The 18,582-nt window shown below is 44.3% G+C and overlaps 1 protein-coding gene across 1 annotated transcript in view; it reads right to left on the bottom strand.

Moving 5' to 3' along the window:
- The window catches only part of VWA3B (von Willebrand factor A domain containing 3B), a 981,637-nt gene that overhangs the window by 499,118 nt on the left and 463,937 nt on the right, over nt 1–18,582 (bottom strand). Inside the window, exons 17-18 of the mRNA XM_086934174.1 lie at nt 3,614–3,751; nt 2,835–2,892 (exon numbers count right to left, since the gene is read on the bottom strand). Coding sequence (XP_086790300.1) covers nt 2,835–2,892; nt 3,614–3,751 — 196 coding nt within the window. The remainder of the gene's footprint in view (nt 1–2,834; nt 2,893–3,613; nt 3,752–18,582) is intronic.

Genomic DNA, 18,582 nt, shown 5'->3' with positions numbered 1-18,582 from the left:
ACCATGAGCTTAAATTATCTTTCGTGAATATGCAAGACACATTTAGTCTAGTTTTGTCTATAGGTCATGGAATCCAGTATGTGGAGTGTGTGGCATGAAGTGGAGTTTTGCCCAGCTATGGAGAGAAGGGTGGGAAAGAGGTCGAAGAAATTGAAGACATGTGAAATTGAGAATCATTGATTTGCAGAGAGAGGTGAAGAAACTTCATTATGATGTTTTGATAGATGGGGAATCTGTTTATTTACTAGTGAATTTAGACTTGTTTATTTTATATTCATGAAGGGTTCATCACCTCAATTTCGGATTCACAATAAAATTTTATTTCAACAGCAATATTTTGCATTTACAACAATTTCAGAGGACCATTATAGCGGATGGCAAAAAATCGGAAAAGCATTAGTTCCCCAAATACTTTTTTTAACTATTTTTCTTTATTTGCGAATGCTTTGCTGGATTTGCAAATTCAGAGGTCCAGGGAGGATCATAGAATCTCAAATGTGCTATGAGATTTGCAAACCCACTATAAATATATATTTTTAATTTTTATTTTAAGACACTTGGGGTTCTTTTGCTCTCCACCCCACAAACAACGCTCAGAGTCACTGTAAATTCACCCTATCCCATTATGCCCCTTTCCTTTTTATGTTTCCCAACACAGTGCTCAGTGCTGCTTGTTGGGTAGTGGTGACCACAACAAAAATGTTTCTGTGTCGCCCAGCTAATCACCATGCAACAGATTCATAACTCCCGTGCTGAATTTGCAAATTCACAATGTACAACAGAAGAAGCTCCAATGGTGAGCCTTTATTTTTGTTAATGGAGTCACGAAAACTCAGCAGATTCCTGAATCCATGGAGCATCTGTGAAATAACAGTCCGATATATCTCAAATTCAATTTCCTCATTCCCAAATGCAGTATATTAGTAGATGTTAATTTCTTGAAAACTACTGAGCAGATTTACACCAAATTAACATATGCACAATCCGTGAATAAACATTTGTCTTTATACCAGATTTGGTATAATTCAGTTCAGTAGTTTTTTCTGTATCGAAGAGCCACAATCATTTATGAATTAAAGTGAGAAATGGCACTTGTGGGATCCTCTTTTTTCTTGTTTCTCCCCCCTACCCCATCCCCCCAACTTGGGATCTGCATGGAACTTGGAAGGAAGAATCCAAAGTGGGTATACTTTTCTGTTGGAAATTTTGTGCAGATTCATTGTATGGTGCAAACGTTACTTAGAAATCAAAAATGGCTTTCCTACTGAAACTCTAGACTAACCTCGACTACACTAGTTCTATCACCACAAGCGCAACTGTATGTGTATTGCCTGAATTACAAGAGGAAACCGTGGATATATATATATATATATATATATATATATATATATATATATATATATATATATATATATATATATATATATATATCGACAAACACTTGCTTTTTTTAAAGAAAGTAGACGGCACTCCAAGCTTTAAGATACTGGAAACGATTTATTGGCAGACCCCCCTGCCACCAAGATGACAAACGCGTTTCGCCGTAAAGGCTTCCTCAGTGTATAAAATTATATATATATCTGAACAGAGGCTCCCCCCTTTCCAGAGTATACATAGTTAACTGAAAAAAACAAAGGTTAAATGACATTCTTGTTAGCTGTTGAAACAATTTAAAAACCAATGTTTAAAAACCAACCAACCACTCAATTCATCAGTTATAGTTTACGAAGCTAACTAGGACTAGGATCAAGAAGTCCAGTTTTTCAATACAATATCTGTGTGTTCCTTGCAATATGGAGGCACATTGTTTGTGGAGGTGGCACAGTATGTGCAGAAGGATGGATTGGTCGGGGAGGTTAGCTGGTTTCCCAAGGTCAGCAAGTTGGGGAAGAATGAGTGGAAGTAGGAGATGGAGAAGATCTGTTCTTTTACAAGCATAGAGGAGTTAGCCTGGGTTGATAGGTCTAGCCCAAGTTTGTGGTCCATTATCACAAAATAGGAATTCAGCATTTCCCAGGAGATCATTTAGGAAAAATCAAATTTGGGTGATGCTTGTGCTGCAAGTGTGAAGGTGAGTCTGATCAAGGAATCCTCTGTAGCCAGCAGAAGTTCCACCATGGCTGATGTGGAATCCAGTATTACATTTCCTGTGAGGGATTAGAGCATCAGGCCCAGGAGAGGCAGGTTTTGGCCATGGCGGATTACTACTAGAAGCGACTGGTGTATGAGGATGAAGAGGGAAGTGACAATAAAGAAGACAAGTGAATTTTTAGAAGGAAATATCAGAGAAGATTTGACCCATTGTCTTAAGTGATAAAAGTATACATGTTGTTTCAGCATTGATACATAGTACCTTTGAGAAGTTTGTGATTAGGCACACAAAAAGCCACCATATATTGACTATGAGCTAATGCTAATGCTAATGGCTTGCTTTAATGAGTAATCAACTGGGGAATGAAAGAGAACAATTGTTCCAGACGAGTGAATTGCAATGGATGCATGACTAGCATGTTCTAACATGGAATTGTCAGACCAAATACCACAAGTATTTCTCTATTTGTCTACTTCAATGTGAGTGAGCTTTGAACTATGTGATTCCTAAGTCGTAGGAAGAGATTTACTGGACTGGTCAGGGTTGATAAAAGGAAAGTCACATGAAAGGGGAAGCAGAGTTTAATCACGGGCTAACTACAAGCTATTACAAGCTATCTTTCCACGATTGCAAAAAGGTTGCATTAGAACAACCCATTTGTAAATATGGTTCTCATTGTAATACATTCTGATTTCACCTTGAAAGTTTCCAAAAATGTTAATTGTACATAAAAACAACTTACTCTTTTGGGATCCTTTTTGCCTTCTTTTCTGTCACTTCATCTTCAAATTTCATTAGTTCTGTAGAAAAATATATTGTATTTAACAAAGGCATGAAGAAATGGTAACATGCAAATATATCATTGAGTTCTGGCAGAACATAATAACTTTAGACAAGTGAACAATAATATAAACAAGGAATCTTATAAGGACTTAAATGACTGCAAGACTGAAGTAGGACTAAAGTACTGTAGTGCTACTATGAATACGTTGCTCCTTTCCCCTCCTGGATTCTCTCATCTTTTGCAATGGTTCCAGGCACCGCACTGCATGTATGTAAGGTTCCAGAGGTGCAATTCAGTTCATGTGGCATTAGCAGCAGTGGAAACAAAGGGCCAAAAGTAATTCAACCATATCACCCAACCCAGAAGGAACAATACTGGTTTCCAATCCAAGTTTGCAACATCTCCAAGACCAGCTGCATTACCGACAAGTTGAGAAGATCCGACTCCCCTACATAGATGGCCGATAAAGACAAGCCTTCGCCATCCTCACTTCTAGGATATGGAACACCATTCCCATAACATGAGAAAGGCCCTAACCCTTCTTTAAGTGAGCAAGGAGTAGAGGTCCAACTTTTCAAAGAACTTGATCTGAGGTGCACGGCTCCATGAACGAGAGCCTCCAGCCTGGTTCAGGGAGTGGTAAAGGGACAACGCGAAGCGCGTGAAGAAGCTCAAAATACTGCCATTTTCACTAAGAAATGCATTTTTTCATTCGGTTCAAGTTTAGTCTGTTTTACCTTTGATAACAACAGCTGATTTCAAATTATTGCGCAGGAAAAGCTCATTGTTTTCCAGGAGCATCCGTTTAGCCGTCACGTCTTCGCATAGTTTGGCATCATTGCATAGTGTCCTGAGCAGGCTAGTCCGGGTCTGCTCTGTAAACCAGAGGAAAAGATAAAACAGTTAGCATAGAGCCCACAATTGTGCAATTTACTCTAACTGAAGAAATTCCACTTTCCATGTCAGTGGTGGCCAAAGTAGATTTGGGGAGGTTGGGGGAGGGGGGATTCATGCCAGATATTTTAAATAACCTGGAAACGAGTTTACATCTGACCCACTGCGGTTAAGTAGGATAACCAGAAAAATAGCCCTTCTGGAATTACATTGGAATATGCTTGCTCAACAGAAACACAACTCAACTCAACTAGTTATTCGAACCACTGATTTTACCTGGTCCCTATATATGTGGATTACTTAATATATATCGCATGGCATATAGTTAAACTTGACCGATTTCACTATTTATTTTTCTTAGCAACATCCCCCTTAAGATTCATTTTAATACTCGAAGGACATCGAATTCTCTTGATGGCAAATACTGAATGAGAACTAGGGCAGCATTCAAGAACCGATATACATGTTTAGCAAGTTGTTTCAGGATGCTATTGTACACTTTTTTCATCATATTCTAGCTATTAAATGGTAACAATGTTTTTCCAATACTTGGCTACCCACACTGGTGGTAAAAATCGGGCTTTACAATTTTCAAAGTTTATTGTTTTATATCATACTTCTTAATTATGCTTTGGAATGTTTGTATTCCAGATTAAAAGAACTGTGCACGCAACGATATTTGTATCAAACCTTTGATAGAAAAGGGTAGTCTATACCAAAAGAAAAAAAGTAATGCCATTTCATTTTTTTATTTCATATTCTTATAAAGACGATTCAAGCGAAAGAGTGTTAGGGCCATATGTATCATCAAACTATTTTGCATTTCCTAAATAGCGAATTTAGAGGAATCGCTATTTAGGAAATGCAAAATGGTATGTATGAACAAAATTGCTTTTTATTTGCGATTCCTTAAGCTTCCTTATTTGTGAATTTGCTTTTTGCGAATTCGCATTTAAGGAATAATTTCCAATGCATTCCTATGGGCCAGGAGGCCCATAGGAATGAATGCAAAATAATTCTCAAATTGCGAATTCGCAATTTGCTAATCGCAATTTGAGAATTATTGCAAAGGTGCAGGGGTGTCTCAAAGACACCCTGCTGAACCCCTGAAAAGAACAGGTGTGTGCATATGGCGCACATACATGCCCTATGGGCATGTGTGTGCATCATATGCCACCTTTAAAAATGCCAATTTGTGCATTTCTGGAAGAATTCGCAAGTTACCATCAACTGAAAGTTGGTGGTAATTTGCGAATTCTTAAACTAAATTCGCAAGCTAAAATTGCTACATACATAGCATTTAAGGAATCGCAAATTTGCGATTCCCTAAATGCTATGGAAAAATAAGGAATATCACAAGTTTGCAATTCCTTATTTTGGGAATGTTTCCAAAACGTACAAAACGGCCGTTTGCGAGTCGCAAAGGCCGAAATTCTGCGAATTTCGGCCTTTGCGATTCAAAAACGGCTTCATACATATGGCCCTTAGTTACTAGATATCCGAACTTTCTGAAATCACAAACCTCATTATGTATCTATTACTATGCAAACCGTACCTGAACCCTGAAGCATGCAATCATCACCACCACCATCACGATAAAATAAACACCTGCTGATATTTAGGTCCTAACCTATCTGAAACTTTCCATATGCAAAAAGAAAAACCTGAAATAGGAAGTGGCATCGCTTATAATCCTAGTAGAATAGTAGTATTAATATTTTTTTCACATATGCATCTCAGTATATACCAAAGAGAAAGAAAGGATTGTATTGGGAAACATTAGAGAGCCCTCCTCATTGCTCTAAATGAAGACAACCGCACCATACTCCTTTTTCTTAACCCCTTCACTGCGGGGTGTTTTCCCCCCCGCTGTGCGGGGGGCCGAGCGCAGCGCCGCTGTGCTTGTGACGAGCTCAGCTCGTCATGAGGCACAGTGGACCTGCACTCATGACGAGCTGAGCTCGTCACAGCCACACCCGTTTTCGAACGTTCAGCACAGCGGGGAAATTATCCCCCCGTGCGAACGTTCCAACGGCCGTGACGAGCTCAGCTCGTCATGAGTGCAGCTCAACCGTGCCTCATGACGAGCTCAGCTCGTCATGAGCACTCAACGGGTTAATCTACTAGCTGCCCATGACACAATGGACCAGGAGATCCTGAACATGAAACTGAGAGGGTCTCAGATAGTCTCTTAGGGGTTTCAGAGTTAAGAGTTGATGGTAATGTCTGGAACTGCCCGGAAGAATATGCAAACCTTCTTCAACCAGCAAATAACAAATAAGACAAGTGATTGCTCTTGATGCAAGATCACATGCAGCGAACCAGAGTGTTTGTTCCTATTGCCCTTACCTATGAGTATGTTAATACTCCCACTGGTTCAGGTCCCATTTTTATATCACAATATCTTGAGGGTTGATATTCCATCATACAACCTACTACAGTGTTGTGTGAAATGCTTGTTTCGACGTACGTAGCTTTAATATGTCACCTATTCCTTTCATTATATTACATCATTTTTACCTGTACTTCACTTTCCATTTGTTTAGATATGTGACAAGTTAGGTTTTATGAGTGTGAACCCATTTTAAGGTCGAGCATTCGATATCTCTTGTATATACTTTAGTATATACTTAAATGTGTATGTACTTTGTGGGCGCAGGAGATCGGCCCTAGGACTTGTCTGCTTCTGCTTAGAGACTTTTTTTATGTTCAACTGCCTCTATTTAACTGTCTTGATAGAAAACGACCCGTAGGGGTCAGCAAAATACCAGAATTGCTTTCTGCTGAGGGACTTTCTGTTTTTTTTAATTTTTCTGGCAACTGCCTCTATTTAACTTTCTTGATAGAAAACGACCAGCAGATGTCAGTAAAATACCTGAATCACTTTAGCATTCTCTAGATTCCAGTCCATAGAAATTGTCTTCCATGAGCACCCGTAGACAATAATATTTTTTTCAAATCTTGTATTTTCAGTGATATGACCACCGAAGACCCTGATTTTAAATTAAAAACAGAGCTTTGGACTATACCATTTCCCACTGAAAGGCAATAATTCCCTCCATGTGTTCCCATACCTGGCATGTCACGCAGTTTGGTGCTTATTTTCCCTCCATGTTAACCCCTTAAGTGCTGCTGACGGCCAATGGTCGTCAGCAGCGCTACCTCCCCAGTGCTGCGCACGACCATTGAACGTCCATTCAGCACTAGTTCTAATGGACAGCGCAGCACTGGGGAGAAATGTTTACACGCAGCTAAGGTGCTATAGAACAGTAGATGTTTCAGCACCCAGGCAAATGTGTTGCACAGCTATATACATATAAGCTCCCAAAGACGAGACCGATTGCATTGCAAATGCTTGTTTGGATTGTGATAGTCTGCTGAAGGTATCCTTAATTGCAATTACATGAACTGCATAAGGAATGCTGAGAAAACTTGCCTCACCCTTGCATACAATTAGATATCATAAAATGCATGTCCCTCTTGCACAACATAGTGAAGAAGGGGCAGTATTCAAAGATTTCATACACATTTTTCATTTCTTTTTTTATGAGGAAGAGATAGCATGTCTTTGAGTGTGGCCATGTCCTGACCTAGCCAGTGAGAGTGAAGCTCTTTCTGTCAATTTTTTCAAAGCTTTACAAGCCCTGAGGTATGATATTACTAAAGAGGCAACAAAAGACATTTCACAACCTAAGACATTAAAATGGGATCTTTAATTAATGATTCCTTTAGTGCAAAAGAAGATGATATTGTGAACTTGCAGGTTTTACCTAGTGTACTGAGGACATCTAGTCATAGTGTGGATTTCCAAATGTAGGGTTTCCTAAATGTGATCTGGGTACTTCTAGCAAGATGCAGTCCCGTGAGATGAGTGTCTTGTGCCGCTGTTACCTGAGGACTTCAGTACTACATCTAGTCACTAGTCCCGCTCTCCCCAGCATAGTCTGAATTGCTTGAAATATGCAATCCAAGGTATTTTGAGGGCTGTAAATGCTATCTTCCATGCACATTCACCACTAATTGGTCAAGTAACAGGCAAACGTTTCACAAGGGCGAAAGATAAATAAAAACAGAGGTCTTTTTCAGTTCAAGTAAATGCTAGTCAATCTAGAGGGCAAGAATCGTATTCAGTGTTCAAAAAATTCTTTATACTGCAACAAAAGTAGGGAGACAAATACAAATAAAGTAAAGCAAAAAGGTCATGAACAGAGATCAATCAAATTTTCACTACAGTTCATAACTCAGAACATCAACTCCAGATATTTAAAGACACAACCAAAATTAATTAATAAAAAAGGGTTGCGAATTGGTGACAGGGCAACAAAACAGGAGATGATGGAGTGTCGACGTTTCGGTCTAGGTAGCAGTCGTCAGATAGACCATCATCAGGACGGTGTTTTTCTATGCAGGAAAAACTCCCTATGCGAAATGATAAATGCAACATAATCAACAAATGTCTTTGAAATTAGAAGTACATTAGTAGAGAAATACATTAATAAAGAAATACATGCTCTATGCGTCAGATAAAACTTGTGTAACCATTTTTTCTCAGAGGTCACTCCTTCCTAGTAACCACTGAGAAACAGTTTCTAAAATAAAACTAAGGCAGTATAGATCAAATCATAAATCTGCGTGTCTTGACATGATAAAACTAATACGTTAAAACAATAATGAAAACATATACAGTTATTCATTAATAAAAAGAGGAACAAATGTTCATTTAAAAAGCTTGACAACGATTTCATTTGAATTCGGCAAAAATATTTACAAACATTTCTAAATTCCCACATACTTAAAATTACCATTCAAATTGCATTACAAACATTAGTGCATTTGTCCGAACATCAATCAGAAGAGCTTAGTTTGGTTAGTCACCTTGAATCCTCAAGTGGATCTTTTATGAGCACGGAAACAGCAGTGGCATGTGGCAAAAATGTCGCATATGAGTGCGGGAACAGCAATGGCGTGTGGCAAGGATGTCCGACACGGAGCTTCAACTAAAAAATAAGTGGAGTCCTATGAGAAGTCGGAGTCAACAACCATAAACTAAATTTGTATGATTGGATAAACAAAATATCATACCTTGAATTAAAGGAATACGTGTTAAGGCTGATTGCCAGATTTCACGTGAAGATATAACATCAAAAGTTTCTGTTGGAAGTTAATATTGGGTTGTTTTAATGATCTGTAACATATTAGAAAACTAAACAGTTTAACTGTAGAAATGCGGCGCTAAGTTATAGTTCAGATCTGGCTGCACGTTACTACTGAAACCGATCTATGTTTAAAGTGTCAACATCACATAGCAGAGAGGAGGTATCAATTACCGCTAGTCAGAGTATGATCCGTTTTAAAAACTCACAATGCTCATGAGTTGCTAGTCTCAGATGGCATATGGACCTAATTGAATTCTATGTCAGGACCGGAGGCTTCAGATTATGCTATATCTTCCTTCGCTTTATTAACATAAAGAAACCACAGCAGCTCAGGAAAAGATATAATAGGAACAAAGATGCTTTAAACATAAAGCATTGACGTAATGTTCAACAAAAAACCAACAACAACTCCCAAGAGTCTCTTTGCTTATAATAATAGTCCATAGTCCTTTGTCTCTGTCCATCATCACTATATAACCGGACTTCCCATCATCTTCCTCCTCTTTCTTCGCTGCTCCCGCAGCCAGATAAGTGCTTTTCTGTTTCGACTTCTTTTTATGGTGATTGATTGTCTTGTGTGCGGTCTTTGGGGACTCCTTGCATGGTTTATTCCCTTTCAGAGTCCCCGGTTGCGGGAACGTTCTATCGTTCCTACGCGACTTTATTCCCACTTGTGTGCGGTGTGTACATAGACCGCAAGGGGGCGGCCTGTCGTCTCGCCGACCCTCCGGCGCGCCTCCGCAGTGGGAGGAGCCACGCCGTGGGGTCTGCTTGCGCAGGGGCCGACCCTCGCGTACCCCTCTGACACCTGGTGATCCGGGTCTGTACTTTACCAATTTTGACGCCCTCTGGGGTCTGTATAGAGGTTCTGACCGCGTGAATCGCCCTCGGGCGAGATCTGTGCACCTCTTTTCCGTGTGTGGCCTAGCGCGCTTGAGGGGTACGTAGACCCGGTCCCGGCGAGGAGGGTTGCGCGCTTGGGGGTTGGTGCAGCCCACCTGCCACGTCAGCTGGCCCAAAAACGTGATCGCAGCCGCTGGGCCTGCCCACTTTCGAGAACTTTCTCGGTTGCCGCCCTCTTGGGTGCCCCGCATTTGCCCCTTGGTTCCGAGATGGAAGGGGAGTACGATGAGGAGGCCTGCCCCTATCTGCAGGATGATGAGTTTTATCAGGCGGTGGACAACTCCATCTATCGTTGCGTGACGGAGGTGGTAGGGCCCATGGAGGACCGCCTTTCTGCCCGCATCGTGGAGGAGTGTGCGAAGCTGGCAGCGGCGCAGGTGCCTCCGTCCCCCGAACTCCCGGGGACGTCCGGCGGGTTGCCACCCGCTCCGAAGAGACCCCGTGGTGAGGGACCTTCATCGGAGGCCCAAGGCGTGGACAAGGGCGCTTTCGAGCGACTTCGTGACGCCTTCCTGGCCAAGGCGACGGCGGTGCCTTCGGCGCCCTTGGTGGACCCTGGCACTTCGGGCGACGTGTCTACGGCACCCGCCTCCCCGATCTACGACTCCCCGGACACGGATGACGACGGGGAGTCGACCCGCTCTTGGCTCCCGACACCTTCAGCGAAGGAGATGCCCCGTGACGAGTCGGGCATGTTGGACCCGGACGAGATCGTCCACCCCCGATCCGCGGCCTGGGCCCCGGGGGAGACGGTGGCGAAGTTTGTCGCGGGCAGGCGGCGCAAGCCCCTGGAGAAGGAGGCGAGGGGTTGCCTGCGCGGGGAATGCCCTCGGCCTACTCTGGAAGGGAAAGTGGCCATGACACCAGAATTGGACCCCAAGATGGCCACCTTCCTGGCGAAATTCATGAAGGACCCCAGGAAGGGGATCGACCGGTCCTGGCGGGCCTGCCAGGACAAGCTGTTGGATGCGGTCGGGCCCGCCACGAAGATCCTTGATATGGCGGAGGAGGCCCGAGCGAATGGCACCGCCATTTCACCGGAGGTGCTCTCCAACTGGGCCCAGAGGGTGATCGTCTTTTTGGGCAACGCCAACTGTGCCCTATCCACGGAAAGGCGGCGTTCGCTCCTTATCAAGCTGGATACGAAGCTGGGGGACCTGGCCTCGTCGGAGGCAGGTGCCGTGGCCCAGGGTGGCCTTTTCGGGGAGCCTTTCATCCGCGAGCTGGGAAAGTTCGTGAATACGTTCACGTCGCTGGACAAGGCCCAGTCCAGCATCAAGAGGGTGTTCCACCAGCGTTTTTCTGGAGGGGCCGGTCGCGGCAGGGGCCGCGCGATCGGCCGTGGTCAGCAGACCAACAACCGTGGACAAGGCTCCGGAAGAGGTCAGTACCAGACCTCGGCCAACTACACCAACTTCTACCCCACGAGGGGACAGCGCTATGGTGGCAGAGGGTTCAAGAAGAACTCCGGACAAGGAAATGCCCCCGGTAAGTGTACTTTGCTTGGATCATGTTCCGATTGGGGGGCGGCTGGCAAGCTTTTACGAGGAGTGGGAATTGCTCACTGCCGACGCTTGGGTTTTGCAAACTGTGAGAGGTTTCCATATAGAGTTTTACGACCGACCAACTCAGGCGAGGCCCCCGCGCCCGATGGTTTTTTCAGACTCCGACGCGCGATTGATAGACGAGGAGGTCTCAGACTTGCTGCGCAAGGGAGCCATCCGTCTATCAACGCGCCACCCACATGGGTTCCTCAGCAACGTCTTCTTGGTAGACAAGACAGATGGGGGCAAGAGGCCTGTGATCAATCTCAAGGAGTTCAATGGGTGGTTGGTCTACCGTCACTTCAAGATGGAGGGGATCCACCTCCTTCGGGACGTGCTCCTCCCTCGGGATTGGATGGTGCGACTGGATCTCAAGGATGCCTACTTGGTCGTTCCCATCCACCCCCCTCATCGTCGTTTCCTACAATTCCTGTGGGACGGCAAGGTGTTCGAATTCACCGCCCTGCCGTTCGGTCTTTCTTCGGCCCCGTGGTGCTTCACGAAGGTCCTCCACCCGGTAGTGGAGTTTCTCAGAAGTCAGGGGGTCCGTATGCTGGTATACTTAGACGACATCCTCCTCATGGGGCAGTGCCCAGAGGTGCTGGCAGGACAGCCGCGCCAAGCTGTCGGCCTGCTTCAGAGACTGGGGTTCGTCATCAACGGCTCCAAGTCGGTTTTGGTTCCCACTCAGCAGATCACCTTTTTAGGTTTCGTGGTGGACTCGGTACAGGCGGTCTTGAGCCTTCCGGGTCGGAAGGTCGCAAAGATACGTCACCTGCTTCGGCAGACGATCGCGAGGGACCGTACGTCACTGCGCCATGTCGCCAAGGTGGTGGGTCTTCTATCGTCCTCCATCCAGGCGATTTTCCCAGGCCCGCTGCACTACAGGGCTCTTCAGCGCCTGAAGGCGCAGCATTTGCGCCGTGGGATGTGTTACGATCAGTGGGTCCCCCTCACGGACGAAGTGAAGGAGGAGATGTCATGGTGGCTGTCTCACATGGAGGCATGGAATGGGCGAGCGATCTTCGGGTCGGCTCCTGACTTGATCATAGAGTCCGACGCCAGCAGGTCGGGCTGGGGCGCCTGGTGCGGGGATTTTTCCACCGGCGGCGCCTGTCGTCAGAAGAACAACAATTGCATATCAATTGTTTGGAGCTCCTAGCGGGCTTCTTCGCTGTTCGCTGTTGGACCAAGGATTCGGTCAAGGCCTGTGTCCTGCTGCGGATGGACAATATTTCGGCGGTCCGGTATGTGAACCACCTGGGAGGTCCTCGGTCCCGCGCCTTGGCGGACTTAGCGAAGGACTTCTGGGATTATTGCCTGTCTCGTCACATTGCGGTGACGGCGGAGTATCTGCCAGGCCAGCGCAATCAGGTAGCGGATTGGCACTCTCGACATCTCAGGGATGCCAGCCAGTGGAAACTGGATCCGGGAGTCTTCCGGTGGCTACACTCCCTTTGGGGCCCCTTCTCGGTGGACCTCTTCGCGTCCCGTCTCGACCACCAGCTGCCGCGGTTCTACAGCTGGAGGCCGGACCCTCTGGCGGAGGCCACGGACGCGTTCTTGCAGGATTGGAGTCGGGAACAGCCGTTTGCGTTTCCCCCGTTCTCCATGATCATGCGAACGGCGGCTCAAATACGCCGCCAGGGTGCGGAACTGGTGTTGGTTACACCGCTGTGGAGGTCTCAAGTATGGTTTCCGGTTCTTCTGGAACTTTCTTGGGATTTTCCAATCCTACTCCCCCTGTTTCCTCTGCTCCTGACGAGCCCGGATCAGGAACCTCACCCTCTCGTCATGCAGAACACTCTCCGCCTCGTGGCGTGGAGGCTCTCAGGAGACGCTGGACGCTCCCGGGCCTTTCGGGGTCGGCTGCGCACTTGCTCTCCAAAGCATGGGCCGATAGTACGACGAAGCGTTACAGATCCGCTTGGCTTAAGTGGATGCGTTGGTGTTTACGAAGGGATTTGGATCCCATGGTCGCCGGCCTTGTTCCCGTGCTGAATTTCCTGGCTCATTTGGCCGACAAGGGTTTAGCGTATAGGACGATCAATGCTATCCGGTCGGCGATATCTGCGGGCCATGATAACATCGATGGCCATCCGGTAGGGGAACACCCTTTTGTGTGCCGGCTTCTGCGAGCGGTTCGCCTCGCACTGCCGCCGGAACCCAGGTACTCCGTCCTTTGGGACGTCAATTTGGTTCTGAATCTGTTCCTGTCGTGGCCAGCGAATTCTTATCTGTCTCTTAAGGAGCTCTCGGCGAAATTAGCCATGTTGTTATGTCTGGTCTCTTGTAGGCGCGTCTCGGACGTGCGCGCGCTGGATGTTTCGGCACGCATTTTTTCCCCGGATGGGGTTACTTTTACGGTGGGTTGACGCACTAAGACGTCGTCGCGTTCCATCTCTTATCCAGCCTTTACTGACACTCCTAAGTTGTGTGTCGTGCAATGCCTCAAAGCATATGAGGACCTGACTTTGGATCTGCGCCCTCCGGGCGAGCGTCAGTTGTTGATTGCCCTGCGGAAGCCACACAAAGCTGTCTCCTCCCCCACTATTGCTCGGTGGGTGCGTTGGGTCATGCAGGAAGCGGGCATCAATACTTCTCTCTTTGGAGCACACTCCGCCAGGGGGGCCATGGCCTCTAAGGCATTCTCGGTGGGTGCTCGTCTGGAGGACCTTATGCGAGCAGCGGACTGGTCCTCGGATTCCACCTTCAAGAGGTTTTACTTCAAGCCGGTGGTGGATTTGGCTCAGTTGGTGGTAAGTAAGCTTTAAACTAGCATAATCTGAAGCCTCCGGTCCTGACATAGAATCGAAATTTGCCTAGCTTACGTAACGGTAAGTTTCAATTCTATTAAGGACACGGAGGCGAGGATTATCCCACCCGGACTACAGTGGTGTCTCTACCCACCCATATGGCAGTAAGTAAAGCGTTTTCCTTTACGTTGTCGGTACTGTGTTGTTCACTGAATGCTCCTCGCCTTGTTGTCGCATTTCCTGGGCCACCTCGCTGATGCTGTTCCTTTTTTGGCAGGCAACGACGGTGCTAAACAGGACCAATGAGGCTTAAGCGTGATCTGCGCGAAGAAAGAGGAGGAAGATGATGGGAAGTCCGGTTATATAGTGATGATGGACAGAGACAAAGGACTATGGACTATTATTATAAGCAAAGAGACTCTTGGGAGTTGTTGTTGGTTTTTTGTTGAACATTACGTCAATGCTTTATGTTTAAAGCATCTTTGTTCTTATTATATCTTTTCCTGAGCTGCTGTGGTTTCTTTATGTTATTAAAGCGAAGGAAGATATAGCATAATCCTCGCCTCTGTGTCCTTAATAGAATTGAAACTTACCGTTACGTAAGCCAGGCAAATTTCGATTCAAGTGCATGTTGAAAAAACTCTGGAGCAGTGTTATCTTATTGTTACAAGTAAAAGAAAAGCCAAATTTTTACAGAACGAGGGCTTAGAATAACTCGCATCAATTATGTTCCCCTCATCACTAAGAAGGCTACTTACTTGAAACAGCGTTGAGAGCCGGCATAAGGACGCGTCGTCGTCAGTTGTTTAGAAACAATGACAAGACTCGAATCAGCTGGTTTTATGTCCGTGTACCGGAAGTATTCCGGACGGGAACCGGAAGTGTACCATCCTTCAGTCGTTTCGTTCGTTATTTATATTGTTAAAACCTTGGTTCTGTGCATTGTATGCCATGTTTTTTAAGATAGGCAAATGGCATATGTTTATCTATAGAAATTTCGGTGATTTTGCAATGTTAACACGGAGAGACACAAACGGTCGCCATCTTGGATTGGGAAATATTTCTGAAACGTAGCCCTATTGTAAATGGGTCCGATTAACTGCATGCTACAATGTATGTTTTACGGAATTGAGAAAGAAATAATAAAATGCCAAATTTGTAAAAAAGCGCTAGTATGTCAGGATTCATTGTGACAGAACCAACAGTATCAGTCATAATGCAAGTCGATCATCGTTATTGATACAGAAGTTGAAAAGCAATTACACCAGTATTATAGTGATTCAAGCATGTATATATCCAGTTAGACCTGTTAATGTTGACAGACTTCAAATAACAACACTAGTTGACCAAAGACTTCTAATGACTAAAGGCATGCCAGGGCATGCCATTCTGTACATGAATTCAGACCATGTCTGACTGAGTCTGCCAAGCAGATCCAGCGTTGTTCTTTGAGAGTTAATAAATGGTCTACATTGGGTTGCCTGATTGTGGGTTTTATCACTTCTACCACATACCAGAGAAGTTCATGTTCATTGTGATTTTTTAACGAATAGTGGTCAACTAATGGGGCATTTTCCGTCTGGCAGCGAATTCTTGACTGATGTTGTAGAATTCTTTTTTTAATTGGTTGTGTAGTTTTACCGAAGTATTTGAGTCCACAGGGGCACTCTATGCAATAAACAACATTGGTTGTATTGCAGTTTGAGAAGTTCTTTAGGAGAAAGTTCTTGTTGTTCAAATTGAATTGTTTTAAGTTGGCGGTGGTAGAGCAAGCAGCACAGTGGTTGCATTTATAATGTCCCTTTAATGGACTTAGTTGTCGCATGTTATCTACTAGTTCACTTGCATTGTCCTTATACGCATGTACTAGCCTGTCTCTAAGATTTCGGCCTCTCTTGAAGGCAAATGTTGGTTTATCCACCAATTCTGGTAGATCTGAGAGAAGAGACCAGTTTTTCGAAATCACCTTTTTAATTGAGTTGCTGAATGTACCAAAAGTTGTAACACATACCAGTTTGGGTTCAGTATCTCTTTCTTTGACCTGTAAGAGTAGGTTTCCGTCATTGTACCAAGCCCGTTTTAAAGACTGTTTGAGTAATCTGTTTGGATACCCTCGCGAGAGCAACTTCACTTTGAGTATTTGTGCTTCTTTGAAGTAGTCAGCACGTCTAGTACAATTTCTACGCAAACGTAGAAATTGACCAAATGGTAGGCCATCTCGAAGGGCTTGGGGATGGCAACTGTTATATTTTAAAAGGGTGTTTTTAGCAGTTGGTTTGGTGTACAAGGTAGTATACAAGGTGTTGTCTTCATTGGTTTTAATAGATATATCTAGAAAGTCCATACTGAGGTTGTCAGAGACCATGGTGAATTTTAAATTAGAGTTTTGAGAATTGATCCACTCATGAAAACTGGTCAGTTCAGTGGAACTACCATGCCAAATAAAGAAGATATCGTCTATGTAACGCAGCCAACATCTTAGATGGGCTGCGAAAGGGTTGATAGAGCTATAGACGACATTTTCCTCGAAGTTGGACACATAGATATTGGCAATATCCGGGGCAAAAACTGCGCCCATGGCGACTCCTTTCAGCTGTTGGTAAAAGGATTTTTCATAAATGAAAAAGTTTTCACAAAGCGGAATTTTCAAACACTCAATAATATATTCCGATGGAACCTGATGGGGTCTTGGTCTACCATCAAGCAAAGTGAGTAGAATGCTTAATATCTCATCTTGCGGGATGTTAGTGTATAGACTTTCAATGTCCATGGACACTAGAAGTTCTACATTGCTGTCAAAGGGAATGTTTTCAACTCTGTTAATGACTGCCATCGTGTCCCTGATATAGTTGTCGTTCTCAGTTGCAAATGGACGGATGAAGAAATCTGCATATTGTGCCAGGGGCTTGAGGATGGAATTGCACCCTGACACAATAGGACGTCCAGGTGGATTGGACTGGTTCTTATGGATTTTAGGCAATATATATATTGCAGGGACGGTTGGGGCTTTATTAATGAGGAATGATGCCTCTTTGTCGCTTAACCAACCTCCTTCGATACCTGCCCTTGTTAGATCCTGGATACGTTTCTCCAGTTTTGTGGTTGGATTACCATGTCATTAATAAAGCCCCAACCGTCCCTGCAATATATATATTGCCTAAAACCCATAAGAACCAGTCCAATCCACCTGGACGTCCTATTGTGTCAGGGTGCAATTCCATCCTCAAGCCCCTGGCACAATATGCAGATTTCTTCATCCGTCCATTTGCAACTGAGAACGACAACTATATCAGATATATCTATTAAAACCAATGAAGACAACACCTTGTATACTACCTTGTACACCAAACCAACTGCTAAAAACACCCTTTTAAAATATAACAGTTGCCATCCCCAAGCCCTTCGAGATGGCCTACCATTTGGTCAATTTCTACGTTTGCGTAGAAATTGTACTAGACGTGCTGACTACTTCAAAGAAGCACAAATACTCAAAGTGAAGTTGCTCTCGCGAGGGTATCCAAACAGATTACTCAAACAGTCTTTAAAACGGGCTTGGTACAATGACCGAAACCTACTCTTACAGGTCAAAGAAAGAGATACTGAACCCAAACTGGTATGTGTTACAACTTTTGGTACATTCAGCAACTCAATTAAAAAGGTGATTTCGAAAAACTGGTCTCTTCTCTCAGATCTACCAGAATTGGTGGATAAACCAACATTTGCCTTCAAGAGAGGCCGAAATCTTAGAGACAAGCTAGTACATGCGTATAAGGACAATGCAAGTGAACTAGTAGATAACATGCGACAACTAAGTCCATTAAAGGGACATTATAAATGCAACCACTGTGCTGCTTGCTCTACCACCGCCAACTTAAAACAATTCAATTTGAACAACAAGAACTTTCTCCTAAAGAACTTCTCAAACTGCAATACAACCAATGTTGTTTATTGCATAGAGTGCCCCTGTGGACTCAAATACTTCGGTAAAACTACACAACCAATTAAAAAAAGAATTCTACAACATCAGTCAAGAATTCGCTGCCAGACGGAAAATGCCCCATTAGTTGACCACTATTCGTTAAAAAATCACAATGAACATGAACTTCTCTGGTATGTGGTAGAAGTGATAAAACCCACAATCAGGCAACCCAATGTAGACCATTTATTAACTCTCAAAGAACAACGCTGGATCTGCTTGGCAGACTCAGTCAGACATGGTCTGAATTCATGTACAGAATGGCATGCCCTGGCATGCCTTTAGTCATTAGAAGTCTTTGGTCAACTAGTGTTGTTATTTGAAGTCTGTCAACATTAACAGGTCTAACTGGATATATACATGCTTGAATCACTATAATACTGGTGTAATTGCTTTTCAACTTCTGTATCAATAACGATGATCGACTTGCATTATGACTGATACTGTTGGTTCTGTCACAATGAATCCTGACATACT

The sequence above is a fragment of the Lissotriton vulgaris genome, chromosome 8 (assembly GCF_964263255.1).
Source record: "Lissotriton vulgaris chromosome 8, aLisVul1.2, whole genome shotgun sequence".
NCBI lineage: Eukaryota > Metazoa > Chordata > Amphibia > Caudata > Salamandridae > Lissotriton > Lissotriton vulgaris.
This window is presented reverse-complemented; position numbering and strand designations above follow the sequence as displayed.